Raw genomic sequence first — 17387 nt, 5'->3', positions numbered from 1 at the left:
GCAGACTGGGCAATAGGCACGTTCACATTCTATCACTGGTATCGGAGTGGACAACCCGAGAAAAGCCAGGCACACGGCCCGCTCACAGGCACGGATGACCGTGGAGTGATATCCAGCAATGGGGATAGGAGGACCAGCTCAACATTCAATCATGGATGCCGGAATGACAACCCGAGGAAAGCCAGGCCGCAGCCCGCTCACAGGCACAGGAGACGGAAAAAGCACCCTGCAATTAGAATAGGAGACCTGAGAGAAAAAAAGGCCCAGAGAAAAAAAACTGCGGCAAAACAAAAAAGTGCTGCGCGCGGGGTCAGTAGGAGGCTCAGCATTCTGTCACGGATGTTGGAAGGAACAAACCGTGGAGAGGCAGGAGAGTGGAAAAAGACCCAAAATGCATAGCGGCGGAATGGGGGAGTAGCACAGGCTCAGCAGTTCAGGAGTCGTATAGAAACCAATGCCCTCAGGCAGCGGACGTGAAGCGACCTGGATGCTAGGCGGGTTTCAGGACATCTGAACGTCCATGCTGAGTGAAGGTGAATGAGAGACCCTGAAATATATAACCCCAGAGAGAGAGACACCAGAAGGAGAGCAAAATTAAACTTTTTAAACAACAACCAAAAACATTTTGAAGGAAACATGTGTTAGTGGATATTCAATAGATATTGAAAAACCTTCTAGAATTTACTATAAAATGAAGGGTCTAAAATACTTACCCTGTCTCTTCCTATGAAATCAATTTGACCAAATCAATTGAAACATGAAAACAATGGAAAATATTCAGAACCTCTCAGGATTTTAGAATGGAATACAATCCAGTTATCCATTTTTCTGAACTGATTCAGAAAACAGAAAGGACATTTCCAATACATACTGTAAATTGCACTGACATATTATCCATATAATGTAAATTTGTCCAATACATTTGTGCACCATAGAAAGCATGGGTTCATTTTCTTATAAAATTCAACTTAAATTAGATTTTGGAATTTATTTCTAACTTTCAAGAATAAAGAAACACATACAGTATACACATATAATGTACAGTATATAGAGTATATAAACTAATGTTTGTACGTTTTTTTCTGTTGAACTAAATTTACAAACGCTAAATATTAACAACAGCTGATTTTTTACTAAATCAACTGTGAGTCATTCTGTTCTGGAATGGTGATCTTCCAACTTATAAGATCTGTTTCATACTGTAAATTGCAAAAAGTGTTGCAATCGAAATTTCATAACCATTTTAGGGACATCTCTTTCAGCAAAAGTTAAGGAATTCTCCTTTAGTGTATATACTGTATCCATTATGCTACTGTATGCTTTTGTATTCACATTGTATTAATTACAGAAAAGAGTGTGCAGAAAAGATGAATAATGAATTTCACTCAAACTTTTTTTACACATTTTAATTTTTCTCTGCAAATCAAAAGGTTGACTGTGCACAGGAATTACCTAAATCAATTTTCACTTTGTCTATCGCTTCAGTCAATCACTTTTTAGTATTTTGAAGTACTTGAGTATCTATCACTTTTACTTTACAAAGAATTTATCTCAAGTTCCTATGTGAAAAATGTGACCTATCTTATCTCATACAGATAAAAAATACTTGGCACTAACTTCAGGAAGAGGAAAAAAAAACAGAGTTGAAATACCTAAGGTTTGTATTCTAAACTAAACTCAATATTCTAGGAGTTGCAGTTTCCTTTTTATGGAGTGGATTTTATTTTGATTTGTTTAATTTTGCTTAAATTGGGGCTTATATTGTAAATTAGAAATGAAACTAAACAAACTAAAGAGTATCAGATGGATGGACCTTATATTTTCACCAGAACAACCCCCATCATAATTCAAATACGGTCACGCCCTCTATAGCTAGAGGGAGCTCCTGTGCTTTGCTTGTCCTTCCGGTTTGTCTTTGTTTGGAGCTACATATTTCCGGGTCACCCTTTCCTCCTGGCTCAGCATTGAGGGTTCGGATGTCCTGAGACTTGCCTAGCACCAGGCCATCTCCTCCGCTGCCTGAGGGCATAGGTTTCTAGCCAACATCGCCTGACCTCCTGAACCCGGGTTAACCCCCATTTTTCTGCTATGCATAGGGTCTTTTTTGCTGCTCGGCATGCCCTTCCGACATCTGTGACAAATACAGTGTTTGCTATTTAATCTTCATGCTACTTCCATCAGCTGATTTTCCATACACGTTACCTTATGATTGGATTTCTTAATAAAACCTTCAGAAAGAACATATACTGTACAGTACTTAAGTTCACTTCCTCAGCATTCTCTCATTTGCATTCACAAAAGCTGCTCTATGTCCATGCTGCTATCATGATTGCTCTTACTGAGGATCAGAGAACCTACTGTATGTATGAGACTGTGAGAGGCAGCATTGAGAGGAAGCCACCTATTTTGGAGAAAAGTCAGACAGATATGGTTTGATTGAATATTGGCATCCAGAGGGTGGAAGATTCCATGAGGTGAAAGAACAGTGTCACAAACAGTTCTTTCCAGGCCCTATGCAGTTTAGTGAGGAAACAGTGGGGAAAAGTCATGCAGGAGAGGGTATGGAGACAGGGGGTGTGTCCAAGGGGTGCAGGTGTCCATGGTAAGTGAGTCAGAGGCGAACAATCCATGTAGAAATCCAAACGGGGAATCCAAGACAGAAGCTAAAGTCCAAGGCCAGGAGATCCATCCAGGGGATTAAAACCATGAACCGGGTCGGGACCGGCGAAGGGAGGGGAATCAGGAACAGAAGGTTAAAAGCATAATGGAGCCAGATGCAGCAGGACCCCGGGTTCTCACGAAACGAGATTCAATGAGGAACCTCGGGTGACATCTGTGTCTGGCTTTTAAGGGGGAACGGAAAACAGAAACAGGTGCAGGTAATGGGGCAGAACAAGGAAGGGCTGGAGCGCCCTTAAGAGGAGGAGTAGCGATCGTGACAAACAGGAACAGGAAGGACAGGCTCAGAGTGGAACTAGCCACTCCTCTGGACTAAATGGAAAGTGTGTAGGAACAGCCAGACAGGAAAATGTTTCAGTATGTGTCTTCTAGGCTCAAGCATGAGAGGAAGGAGATGAGAGCCCCAGTGACAATGAGATAAGCTGGCTAACAGGCTTGTGGGACTCAGCAAGCAATGGATGCTTAGAAAATATAACTTAGGCTATACTGAAAGGCATTACAAGTGCTGGACAGACAGGCTGAAGAGAGAGGTTTGTTTGCAAGGGTTAAGGGGGTCAAAGGGCACTGCCAAGAAACAGGGTTTGGGAACCAGGGCTGATGGGAACCATTAGTACCCGGAGGAGCAGGGCGTCACCTGGAAAGGTACCTGGACATCTTCTCCCCATAACTGAGTAAAGGGATTGTAGATTCTCCCTGACTATACCATCAGCAGACAGGTGTGTGTTCTCAGAGAGTGAACAGCTCTGGCTACCGTTGTGTCAGGGATGCAAGTGGTAATTAATGAAGATGGAGAAGTGTCACTGCTCAAACAGGATCAGCCTGTTTTGTAGGAAAGAAACAAATTAGTGGTTTTGTGAAGAGCATGCACATGGGAAAGTCAGCAAGCAAAGTTTAAAGAGCAGCTTTGGGTGAGTTAAACTAATCACATCAGTGAGCAGTTATGAAGCAATGGAAGAATCACGGGAAGAATACTCCAGCACCTGATTATATTAGCAAAAAGTGATTAATGAAGTGAGAATGGTGTTGGGCAACATGGAGTAAACTGAAATACTCCACTTGTATTGTGGAGTGCTTAATTAATTAATCTAGAACTGAGCCTAGATATTCATGTTTATGAACATGAGTACAAATCAGAAGAGGAAATTGGGATCTGAGGATGTCATACAATGTCAAAGAAGAATCCTAAAGAATTTATAGCAGGTGCTAAGCAAGATTGGAGAGACCACTGCAACAGAAATTATAACCATATCCTTATTGTTTTATAAAATACCACCCTTCCAACCACCCATCCAATACAACAAGCAAGAACAAGAAGCTTTCTTCTAGTTAAATAATATTATTATTCCTTTCACTTTGACATGATTGTTGAACCCATCGGCATGGAGAACACTGGACATTTTGGGATACAATAGGAAAGCTTGCATGCCAGTCTCACTTACTGTATTTCCCTTTAAACTGCAGCACTGATCCCTCAGCCAAGTTAAATATTACACTGTCTGATCTTTTTCAATGTTAGATTCTTGTTCAGTGTTAGGGGTGGAATGCAATGTGTGAGGTTAATTATACTTCCATTAAGATGTAAGTTATCTTTCTTGGGAATTATTCAATTAATGTATTTTTAATAGCAAACATTCTAAGAAGTTCATTCATACAGAATTTCCAATCAACAATAATAAAATAATTTCACAGCATAATTATACACAGTATAATTACAAAATCAATTAATTGTAAGTACTTCCACAGAAGTGAAGAAAGGAACAAACTGCTGATTTCTGTATTAGCTTGTAATGAGTGAGGACTTTATATGTCTTATATACTTTATAAACAAAAAGGATTTTGTATGAAAGTCACACAGAATAGTAGCTATGAGACTGACTTTTTGCATCCCTTTGGTTTCATGATGAAAACCCTTTCTGCTAATTCTAATTTATGTACCCTAGCCAAGCAGGTAAAAGTCAAAGGATGTGAGTGATAATTTTAACCTACAGATGATCTCGTGGCAGACCAATTTATCTATTGTGGTGAGATGTTCCTATTTATATTGATTGAAAAATGCACGTTGAATCTCACCCTGTTCTGTCTCTTCTGGATAAAATTGTTGATGGTTTTGGGTGTCAAGGTAGTTTAATAAAAAATAGCCTTGTAATATTTCAGGATTTATGAACTGGCAAAAAATGTGGTGGTTTTTTTCATGGTTCTTACTTAATATAAAATTTCATATGTATTTCACATACATACACTATAAATAATTGTAAAGATAATACCAGACGGTGATGATTTAAGTTGACTGTTTACAATTTCCTTCTTGTCCTAAAATGGCATGAACAATGCTCTTAGGGGTCTTTCAGGGTATTGTGGCAGCATTACTCTAAAGAAGCAGCAAAGCACTTTAAAGATCTTAAGTGTAGTCCTGAAAATAAACAATAGTACTATATCATGTGGCAAAATGCCACTCCAAAAAAAAAATGTGCAATGTTATGTCCTAATTGCATAGCTCATAGTTAACTGAAGTGATTTTTAAAACTGAGAAGTCATTTTACATTTGAGGTCTTGTTGGCACAACACATTATTTTTTTCATTAATTCATTGCAGGGGTAAAAACATAATCCAGCAGCATTTGGGGAGATGTTGAATTCAAACTGTTATACATTACACAAGCTTTTTTGTTGTAGATCGTGTTGCTTTTGTTTTCTTTTTTAAAAAACAAGCACGTTGACCTCAATTGTCTGAAGTGCTTCATTTTTATATTTTGCATTGACCGCCAAATTTAGAATTAAAATCCCGAGAAATAAATTATTAGAAACAAAGCAGATTCTGACCTCTCATTCACCAGTGGCTTGTTACAGGGCACAATGTGTTGCCTGAGTGGAACCTACCTAAAGAGGCCCCTTGATGATTACACACACACACTGCAGCCGGGAGCTGGTTCTGCAGCATAGTAATTGCACAGTTCAACAGTATGTGAGTGGCCTGAGTCAACTGTAAGAACTGACAAAAAAAAAAACTGCTTGAGATGGCTAGAATGATCTGCTGGAGGAATATGTTCCGTGCCGGGTCTGGGCTTTGAAAAGTGAGCTTAGGCTCAGTGAGGGTGTGTGTTTGGAAGCGTGTCTGTGTTTGTGTGTGCCACTCCTCTGAACACACGGCTAGGGGTGTGTGAGGGGGGGTCTTTGGACAATCCACGCTACTGCAGTCACAAGACCTCATAGGCAGTTGAGGATCAAGAGTGATGACAACTGTTGGGGAGCTGAAGTGGAGAAAAGGGAGAAAGGACGGTAGGGAAGTGGTCCTCAGATGACATTTAACTTCATTGTCTTCAATTATTGAAATTATTATTTTCTCTTTCAACCCTGCCTACCCTCCTCTTGGTAGTCGGAGTGCAATGATGAATTAATAAGAGCTGTCTGCGCTAAGAGGATCAATAGCTTAGTTGCTGTACACTAAGAGAGCAAGCTGGCGTATTATAGGGTTAGGGAATACAAATGACTGCAAAGAAGAAGGCAGCAAGAAAAATAAACCACTCATATGCACACACCTCTGGATGGCAACAGACTGCACCTCGCGGGTTTGGGACAGAAGAGACGTAGCACCTTTAAGTACTTTCCAGAGGAAATACATTGAACATGCTTTTACACAGCTCATCTGAGACCTTTGTTTCTACTCCTGGGGCTTGAGGAAGGATGCTGATGCCATGAGAAAATAGTTGGAGCTTGCAATGAAAATGTGGCAGAAGGAGTTTGAAATCCTTGCCGGAAGAATACCAAGAAAAAGGCATCAACAAGATACGGCTACTAATCTTGGGTTGACATTTCTTTTATACTACTACAAAACATCTCTGTAACATAGACGGAAAGAACAACTTATCTATTTTTTCATGGGGTTTTGTACACGCCTTATATACACCTGGATTGGCTTACTTTTCACTCGCCTTAATTTGTACTGAACAGCTGTTAATGTTTTTTGCATTAAAGGTCCAAGTTTTGCAGAGTTGGAGGTAAAGACTTAACATACTGAAAGCACTGTTATTGTAGCCAGAATGGCTTAAACTTATGGGATATATAGTTTGCAACTTTGTTTACATGTCTTGTTTCTTTTGGAGGACATTTGACAGCTCTGAAGAGAAATGAAGAGATTCACATCATTTTTTAATTTCCGCTGGGTTTTCAGAATGCATATACAGTAGGCAGGTTTTTGTTTTGCTAACACATCCCAACTAAATGAAGCCTGGAAATACTCATGTGGGAAGACAGAAAAAAATGATGCACGTGAATAATTTCCCTTTCAGGAGGCATTCCTGGATATGGTGAGTGAATGACGTAACGTTTTCTTTAAATTGCATGCTGTAAGGAAATGTAGGAATATTTTATGGAAAATATTGAAATTGTGTGTGGTTTACTTTTAGTTTGGGCCTCCATCATTTCTGCAGCAGTTGTTTTTAAGGAAGTTCTTATCAGATAGTGTTCTACAGTATTTATTGTTGGTGTCACATATTTCCTTGAGTACATTCAATGGTTTGTTCATTGTAATGGATTATTACTTGTGAGATGAAATGAGTCACAAATGAAAATACAGAGCAAAATATTATAAATAAAATACAGAAACAAAGGTGAAGCATTTAGACTATGCACAATTAGCAGTAATGGCAACAGTACAATGGTTAATAATCAAATATTGAGTATAAGTTACCGCAACACCACAACTAAGGAACCCCACAGTATTTTTGTCCCCCAAAAATAAAAAAAGTACTGGATGTTGTTTGACTTGCATAATTACAGTAATTAACCTCCACATCACTAGGTGAATACCAGACATTAAAGCCCCTGTTTAAAGTTTAGTGCATTGGAATTTTCTTTATTTAAAGAAAAACAAAGACTACTGTATCTACAACACTCGACAAAAGAAACCAACAAAAACATAAATACGTAGCACATCTAGCATCTTAGATCTTAGGTGTAGCTATCTTAGCTAGATTAATAGATAAAATACACAATGACATATGTTCATGAAATATAATAATGTAATGTTTAACTTTAGTGAACATGCTTAATTAGTAAACAAACCCCCCTAATAAATAATAGTTATTTATTCGATAATGAATGTATATGAATACTGTAAAGAGTGATTTAAATCATTTATTTATGTTTTTATATAATGAAATGTAATGTATGAACTACTTTGAGAAGAGAGACACATTTAGATCTCATTTGTTATTTAAATTTTACATTTTAACAGCTGAAAAAACATTAAGGGCACCAAAGGTCATCCTAAATTGTATTGCTGTATTCTGGTGTCACAGAGCAGTCAACAGATTTTTGTTTCTGCATTTTTGAATAGTGATAAGCACTCATAAAAGAAAGTCCCTAACAATAATGGTCATACCTTGTGATATACTGATGAAGGTCTTTTCCTCACAGCTTTTTGTTTTAATTTCCAGTGACATGTCACTGGAAACTACTGTTATTCTCATATGCTGTGTATCTTGAGTGTTTTCAGCTAGTTCATTTACATTAATTTAAACTGAATTCTTTGAATTATCATTTTCTTAAATTGAAAGAGCACTTTGATTTTGTAAAACTAGTTTGTTACACTTGGATTTTGTCACAGAGATGATTATTCAGGTAGAAAATTGCTCAAAGCAGATGTCTTGAATTGATGAAGGGTTATGTACAGTATCTCATAACTGCAATGAGGTGATGACAAGCAAAGTGAGAAATACATTAATAAATAATGACTATTTAAATGAAAGGATTTACACTAGAGGACCATTCCTATCTCCCTCAATGAAATGGCAAATAATATACTCTATGTCCTGGCCAGTCATGAGATGGCTGCAAGTGCTTGCTGTAAAGTGAGGATTTGTGATGTTTCTATACTGTTATGTAACCATATATTAAAATATTAATGCATTCAGTTAAAAAGAAAACAGGCATTGGTCAGTTAAAAAACCACAGCTACTATAGAAACTATTTTTTCAATCTTACTTTAATTCTTAATTTATCCTGTGTCCCCCACCATGAGAATTACATTTAAAATGGATAGATTTATCCTGTGTTTCAGTTCAGGTTCAGGTGAATACAACTACAGTATACTGTATACATTATGTACTGTAGTCCACATAGTGCAGTGATTCAACACAAATAATCCTGGTCATTTTTTATAGGAATGATCCTTATCATGTAAAGTCTTTTCATCCAGAAAGATGCAAAAGCATTTTAGACATACTGTAAATAGATACTATTATTGTGCATCAAACTCCCAAATTTGTCAAGTGGAAACAACTGTCCAAGGAAAAATCCCATTAAACAATGTTTGGTACTCCCCTGCCATACAGAGTGAATGTACTGTATAAGGAATCTTCAGTACAGGTTTTTGAGTTTATTTAAAATAAGGTGAGCTTTAGCACAGGGCTAACTGCTTAGATTTTGTGTCCATTTGCTTTGTAAAGCAGAACCTTGTATATCAAAAACTGACAGTCACAGCCTCTCATTACAGGTACTAGGATGCTGAATATAAGTTAGTTATAGAGTATATAGTGTGCACCCTACTGTATAATGTTACACCATATAATGTCTTGAACATTCTGTGAAAAAGGTTAAAATGCATGATCTTTGAGAATACATAAAACACACAGCTGACATACAGTGCTACTTAGAAACATTTGTATATTCTCTACAGTATATACAAATGTCAAGGTTTATGTTTTCAAAGCTACTGTAAGTCCTCTTAATCATTTTCCATTTCATTTATATGCAGCACTCCTATTGGCAAACTGTACTTGACTGTACTTATCATTCAAGAACTATTTCTCACCAGCATCACTTGCTGAAGAGTTTTACAGAGAGCAATGTCAGTAGGATACACCTCTGGATGAAAGATAACTTGGCATTAGTATTTCTGTAGGTGATTATCATCAAGTTGCATTATGAAATGATATAACTGTGAGCTTTCGCCCTGCATACAGTATGCTGCACAGCCTAAAATGGGTCTTTCTAATAGTTATAAAAGGTAGGTGTACAGTACTTCACTTGAAATCATTTAAACAATTCAGGCCAGAAAAAAAGTGAATATTTTAACCCTTATTCCATGTGAGTTTAAGTTTACATGTTTTCATTTGATCAGTTAGATATAATAAACTAAAAATATGTATTGTATCTTAACTTTTTTCCATCAATGGCATTGATCCCTAGCTATGGTGTACATTAGTAAACCGACACAGTATGTACTATAAGTCATTTAAAAATGTACCTGAAAACACATCATTGTTCCGAAATGAAGTGAGTTTAGTCTTTTAGGCTTTTAAACATCAGGAAAAAATAAGACAACATGAGGAACGCTGACCCATTGTAGACATGGCTGGCTTCACTTATAGTGGAAATCATTTACTCATTAAACATTTAAATAAATGAATTATTTAATAAATTATTTAATCACCTCTTCATTTCATAATTTGGCTACCCATTGCTTTAATTGCTGATTATCAGTTAAGTAATTAAAGAGCTGGATGTAGCAAAATTCTGGAATGTGTTGGTTTTGACAGACAATAAGATAAGTAGTTTTGCTTTAAATGAATGGCTAACTTGCATTATATTTGAAACATTGTAAATAAACTACAATACCCTATAAAATGTTACTATCTAGTTATTTTAAACCCCGATTTTTATTTCTGAACTGAAGAAAATATAGCATGTTTTTTGTGTCTTAAAAAGTCTAACTTTACTTTTTAGAGAAAGTATAGTAAAGTTGAAATTAGGCAGTAGAATAGAATTTTCAGAATCTACTTGTTCATCTTATTTAGGTTTTCAGTTGACTTCACTAAATGCATAACTTAACAAATTACTGTTAAGCCATAACAAATTATGACTTATTTCAAAATTTGGACATAACCCAATTTGCACATACAATAAATAGATTGTTAACTACTGCATTTGGCTCTAATAAGTTTTTAAAACATAAAAGAATGAAAACATAAAAGTATTATCTTAGTAATGAATAATGTTTTTATTACAGTCAATACTGGTAACTAATCTTAAATGTAGATTTCATGGTCTTGAACTTAGAATAGTAAGTCAGGAGATCAAGCAGTACATGGAAGCATACTGTATCTTAAATCATGTTTTTAAAATGTGAACTACTTTTGTAAAATGGTAGAAACTACTGAAACTACTGTAGATTGTTGCTTTTGAGTTCCTGATGCTGAACGTCAGCAAATAATTTTTAAAGTTATTTAATAAATTTAAATACATTTATGTGTGCTTAATTATTTTTATATCAGTCCTTGACTTTATTTTGATAATGGTCATCAGGTGTATCACTAGCTTTCATAAACATCAACATTAAGGTTACAGTATGTAAAGTTTACAGTATGTACTTTTAATGTTACATCTCAATAAAGGATGAAACATGGTCTCAGGATAAATGTTTTGTGTTGTAGTTTGCAATGTAGAAACAAAGGCTAGCTAGGGAAAGGTCAGTTCGATGCTTTTAAAATGTCTTCTGACATCTTTGAGTCACTTTGCCGTAATTTCTCAATAGATCATATTCCCTGTTTCTCTAGTAATGTGAAATTTGTGTAGATAGTTGCATTGCCTGCAATGCATCAAAGCTTTTTGTTGTGTGTTTATTTTATGAGAATGTAATTTAAGAAGCCAAGATAAATTAGTTAAATGTTCTGTATAAAATACCACGCAATTGAACCAATTATCATAAACAAGCATTTTTTTAAAAAAAAGCAATTAGCAGAATTTAACTGTTATATTCACAGGGGAAATTGAGAAGAAATTTAATTTAAATATCATTATGTACTACTTCATTGTTTTCTCATTTACCAATATCAAATTATCAATAGTTTTCAACAGTTAACTTTCTATGTGATTAAATTAAGTTATGTAACTTCAAGAAAAGCATGCTACAGTATGTTTATTACAGTATGTAATAGTTTAACATATACTGTAGCTTCAGCATAACACATGCTACCATAACTACAGTGCAATAAGAAATACTGATACAAGCCATTTTTCTCCAACAATTCTATCACCATTTCAGTTGTTTTTTTGCATCTATCTAATGATTTAGGAACCAGGAAATATAAAGTAACCCTGCTGTAGGAAATGACTAAGGTGTGTTAACAAAAGGCGGTTGTTTTGGTTTAAAAAGGTCATTTGTTATTTTGTAATAAGTACATTAACACATCAAAGAGCACCTAAAAGGAAATCTTAAGGAGCTGAAGGATTTTTTTCTTGTGTGTTTTTCTGGGTTTTAAATTGTTGTGCAAGTACAGTTTAACAGCTAGATGTTATTATAAAAAGAATACCCTGCATGTTGATTGTTGCAAAGCACTCCTTAATTATTGCTTTGCTTAGTGAAAAACAACATAAACAGTGAAATAAATATTTTTTGCCTAATGTTGTAATGTTTTCAAGCAAATTATGTTAAAATGTTATCTAAAACATACCATTTGGTAGCACAATTTACTGTTCTTAATTTTGACATGCGCCAAATGAGTTACAGAACCCTGCTTCAAAACAATGTGTTTTATTTTTTTCTAAGATGCTGAGCATTTGGATATTCTTGTTTCCTTCTTTTAAAACCAATCATAACAACCACTTATTGACTCTTGTTGTACTTAAAATAATTTAGTATACCGGATGGAGCCCACTTTATTATTTTAGTTCTGTTAGTTGAAGACAATTAGTGCCAGGATTTAGATTTTGAAATGGGAAATGTAATGCAGTAGTCTATCAGACCCAGTATTAATATAACCAGTCCTGCCCCCTATTCTAAATTAACCATCTGTTTACATCCTGGAGAGACCTACAGTACATGAATGTAAAGAACGTTTTTTCTGAGACAAAGTCACCTATTACCAACTGTGTCTGAAAGAATATCGCCTTGGGTGTTTCAATGCATTGCTGAACCATAACAATAATCACGAGACATCTGGCCTTTTCAAACGCTGAAATCATTTTTTCAATTCTGCAGCAAATACCAAGGTCAAAGTAAGACTGAAGAGAATGTTAATGATAGGAAAATGATACAATATTTTATTTTAATACAAGAGCACAAACACTCCAATTTTACACATAGTTCAGCTTAGCAGAAATTTTCAACTGAATTTTATATGTGTACAGTCAAAAATAAAACACAACAAGATTTTATGCAATGTGATAACATAGCAAGGACCGCAGACGTCTTCTCATCATGAGAAGTCATATGGAGACCTTCCACCTGAATTGTTTTCACACATTTTATAGTCCTCTATTCTAAGGTCACATTGCTGTTTGGTTGTGTTTTACCTCTGCTACATTTAACTAATTTTTAATGATTAATTAAACCATTATCTCTGATCATGGATACTTAAGAACTTAAAACCACGCATTGCTGCTGTCTACAGTATGTACTGTAACTGCTCAAATACCCTTTGGTTTACAGATGCCTCCATTCAAAGTGCGCGATACAGACACGTACCGGAGGTAATTGGCTACGTACCGCGGTACGTGATTGGTTGACCGACAGGGGCACTCGTTGGTCTGTCGTAGAAAGATTTACAGTAAACGTCTACAGCAAACGGCTTCTAGGATATAATGCCAGTGAACTCTTGTTTTTATGTCCACTATAACAGACAATCTCCTTTGCTTTTAACCGAGCGTCTAACCCCTCTGATTGGAGGAAAAAGACGTGCTGGTTTGCTATACATACTGTACCATGAAGATGATTTCTTTCTATTCGAAACGTGTATTTTAAAAGTTTAAGAAGTAAAAACCTTACAGCATACACAGATTTCTAAACTGATCAGGATCGTTATCTTTGTCTTATCCGTAATAATGTTCACCGCTCTGTCCAGCAAATTAATTATAAACTTTATTTTATATAGCGTTTTAAACAAATAAGTTATTATAAGTTATTATAAGTTATTGCTCATAAACCTAATCACTTTTTCTATATAAACACAGCATGATTGCTCTCTGAAAATGCTTTTTCTTTTTATTTAGGCTCAGATTTCAACCATAGATCGTATTATTATAAACTTTCTTGGAAAAATGTATTTTATGTAAACCATGTTTGCTATTAATTCATTTAGGGCTAGAATATGTTCATTGTCTTCCAATCGAGTCGAGTTGACATTAGAAGCTTACCACGCCCGGACTGTTATACCAAGGCATTAGCATGTTAAAGCGATTTCATTGAGGAGCCTAGCTTTCATAACTAGTAAGTACTGTACTTCCTTGGCTTTGGAGGGGGAGGTGTCTTTCGCTGGAAATCTCGCCCCCTTCTACTTTGAAAATACCCGTGAAACCGGTTTAATTCGTCACAGCCAGCACTCCCGCAGAGAGGGGGGTTGTACTCGTTAATGTCTTAGCCGGAACACATCATTATATCTCATTTTGTATTTCTATAAAAAAATCGTTTGCCCAGCTTAACACTATTGCTGTTGTTTTTATCCTGTAAAGCGCTTTGAGGAGTACAGCTTTCTCACCACTTAGATTACTTTTTGATACCATCCTTACACAAAGCAGAAACTTCTTGTATTTTCAGATGACATACAAGTGGAAAGATTACAGATTTTAACCGTCTTTTTTTCTGAACCAGGGAAAATCTGATCATGTTTCTCTATAACAATAATAAAAAACTTTATTTTACATATCACCTTTAAAAGTGGCATCTCAAAGCAATACAGTAGATGTAAACCACAGATTACAAAGTAAATACCCAGACAAACGCAAACGCGTTTTTAATAAAATTCTTTTATTCATTCAGCAGAGAGAGAGCGTAAAACCTGGGCGTAACAGCTGCTCCTTTTTCTGATCACTCGCTCTCTGGATAAACGTCTCGCCTGTCCTGTTCTTTGTTTCCCTAATTTGCTGATTATGCCTTCTGCGATCCACTCCTGCCCTCACACCTAAAGAAGACTATTTTAAATTTCTTTGCTTGGTCCATTGTGCAATTAACCCTTGTATGTGCTGTCCTTAAGGTGATATCACATAAAGGTGATATTTAAAATAATGTTTTTTATTATTGTTATAGAGAAACATGATCAGATTTTCCCCGGTTCAGAAAAAAAGATCTAAAGTATACAAGTTGTCACTAGTATACTTTTAATACAGTCTTTGCTGTGCTCTAGATGATCCTTGTGATATTTCGAGCTCTGGTTGAATGATAAGTGTCGCAGTTTAAATACATTTCATAGTTGGAAATTATGAAACGCTCTGTTAAAAGCAAGGGAGTTTTTATGTCCGTTGTAGTTTTTTTAAAACTGAATCAGCGCTGAACTTGTTTGGATTGACTGAGCCCCGTTCTGTACCACACAATGATCCCCCCAGAGTCTCTGCCCCGGGTGATTTGTTTTTTTTTGACAGAGGGTAAAAAACTCTCCCTCTCACTTGCCCTCCCCCCCTGTGTATTGTCTGTTTTTTTTGTGCTGTCCTTTGACAAAACAAGGCTCACCAGATAATGTGAATCGAAACCTGTTTTTCTAGCTTTTAAAGTCGTGCGATGCGTAAGCGGGAACACATCATTATATCTTACATATGAAAAATACATAATATAGCTCCCAAACAAACGCAAATGTGTTTTTAATAAGATGCTTTTATTCACTCATAATCCGACAATTTCAGGAAGACTAAGGGAGGTTTGGCTTTTTTTCTGGAAAACCATAACTCTGGTCTTGTCCAGATTGACTGTCAGCGCTCAGGTCTGACAGTGCTGCTCCAGCAGTGCCAGGTTCTGCCGCAGCCTCTGTTCTGTGGGCGACAGCAGGACCAAGTTATCTGCAAAGAGCAGGAACTCGATTTCTGTAATTAATGTAGATCAGTAAATAAAGGGACAAAACAATTATTGCGCCCGGCTCCTCAATGGGCTTTGACGTGTTTAACAGTCCGGGTGTGGCAATGTTATTTATTATTGTTATAGTGAAACATGATCAGATTTTCCCCAGTTCAGAAAAAAAGAATAGAGTCACATGAAGAGAGTGGTGAAACAGCCCTACACAGCCCTGTCGCAGTACAAAAATATAATTATATCTTATTAATTTCTTTACATACGCGATTCTTTTAATACAGTCTTTGCTGTGCTCTAGAGGATCCTTGTGATATTTCGAGCTCTGGTTGAATGATAAGTATCGCAGTTTAAATAATTTTATTAGTTAGAAATTATGGAACGCTCTGTTAAAAGCAAGGGAGTTTTTATGTCCATTGCAGTTAATTATATCGTTATTAATTTCTTTAGATACGCAATTCCATATTATATTCCCTTTTAATCAAATTCTAAAAGTAAGCTTGTTGACTCCGGTATCACGTTAGTTAAAGACTTCGATGCTTAAAATGTTTAGGGAGAAATGGAATACTGGTGTGTATGTTTTCTTTAAAGTACCGAGACCAGCCATATAATGTATGTTTAAGTTCCAAAATTAATATCGTTTATGGCCTCCACACGCGTTACAGTATGCTCCTATTCTTTTTATGCTCAGCTATTAAGATTTCCCTTCAGTGGTAAAATTCCATATAAATATTCAATACTTAAACGGGCACAGTTAAGACATTAAATATACATATACATACTGTATACAGTACAGTTTGCATACGGTAATATGTTTATGTTCCTAAATCAATCTCTTTTATCAGCATGTGAAAGGCATGGTGAATCGATTCTCAAAAATTACTGTACTTTGCATGATTGGAAACAAATGTGTGATTGCGAAATGCTGTGGTGTTACTTTTACAAAGACGGTCAATGAAAAAAATAATGTGGACCAGGGCAATACTTTGAGTTTACAGCTTGTCCAAGGTCATTCATTATTAATACTATTAGTAATATCTTCGTTAAAGACTTTGATGGCGACAGCTCAAACATGAGAGGTTGAGCTTTATTAGCTAGACCTTGCGGAAATTCCGGATACTATTATTTTGCTTGCGGTATTATAGGAGAATTTACGATAACTAGCGGTATTTACCAGTAACTTGCGGTAGACTGCATAAAGCGCACCGGAAAATAATGCGGTATCGCCCGCTCATTTTGAATGGCTGCATCTGTATGTGAATCAGAGTTCACTCGATGTGTGGACAGAAACTAAAACCAAGCAATAAAGAAATTAGAAATAAAGAAATAAATTATTTCTTTATTTTAAACCATAGTGTAGGAAACCTACAGTATGTCAGTAAGAAGGTATGATATTTACTCTGTTTTCAATGCATTTTGAACATGTTCATTTTATTTTAGCTGTGAATATTAGAAAATGAACTGTCTCTTTCATGAAATGTAACACCCCCAGAGTAATTTTAAATTACTTTTAATGGGAACTGCAATGCTTTTTAAAATTTTGGGGTCAGAAAGAATCAGAATTTATGAATGCATTTCAAACCACAATAAAAGTAAAAAGTACACTGTAACATCTAAAAACTACTTTTTTTACAACAAAAAGTAGACAAAATATCAGGGTATGTGCAGTACCATATTCTGCAATTCAGAACGAGGCAACAAAACTTCCAGTGATGTGAAGCAGCCCTATTACATTGTAAATAAGCAGGCTTGCGAACACATCTCTTTTAATCCAATAGAAATATTGTTCTTAACTTCAAGATGGTTTTGCTGATAAGTGGAACTTACTTGTCAACTCTGCTTGCAGGTCATATTAGAAACTTTCAGTGGTGAAATATTTGCTGTGCAGCCTGTACTTGTTTGCTAGTACATCGCATTACATTAATCATAACAGTGAC

General features: G+C 35.9%; 1 protein-coding gene across 5 annotated transcripts in view; it reads left to right on the top strand.

The window, feature by feature from the left end:
• pde4d (phosphodiesterase 4D, cAMP-specific) overlaps positions 1-17387 on the top strand; it is a 507544-nt gene that overhangs the window by 312639 nt on the left and 177518 nt on the right. The window contains exon 1 of one of the 5 annotated variants that reach the window (XM_015367814.2): positions 5630-6982. The exons of the other annotated variants lie outside the window; for them this stretch is intronic. Within the exon in view, the coding sequence (XP_015223300.2) occupies positions 6897-6982 (86 nt within the window). The 5' untranslated portion in view covers positions 5630-6896. Of the gene's footprint in view, positions 1-5629; positions 6983-17387 lie in introns of those variants that run through there. 5 annotated transcript variants of the gene reach the window in all.

This window comes from Lepisosteus oculatus, chromosome 3 (genome assembly GCF_040954835.1).
Source record: "Lepisosteus oculatus isolate fLepOcu1 chromosome 3, fLepOcu1.hap2, whole genome shotgun sequence".
Taxonomy (NCBI): domain Eukaryota; kingdom Metazoa; phylum Chordata; class Actinopteri; order Semionotiformes; family Lepisosteidae; genus Lepisosteus; species Lepisosteus oculatus.
Note: the sequence above shows the minus strand (reverse complement) of the source record. Positions and strands in the feature narration are given on the sequence as shown.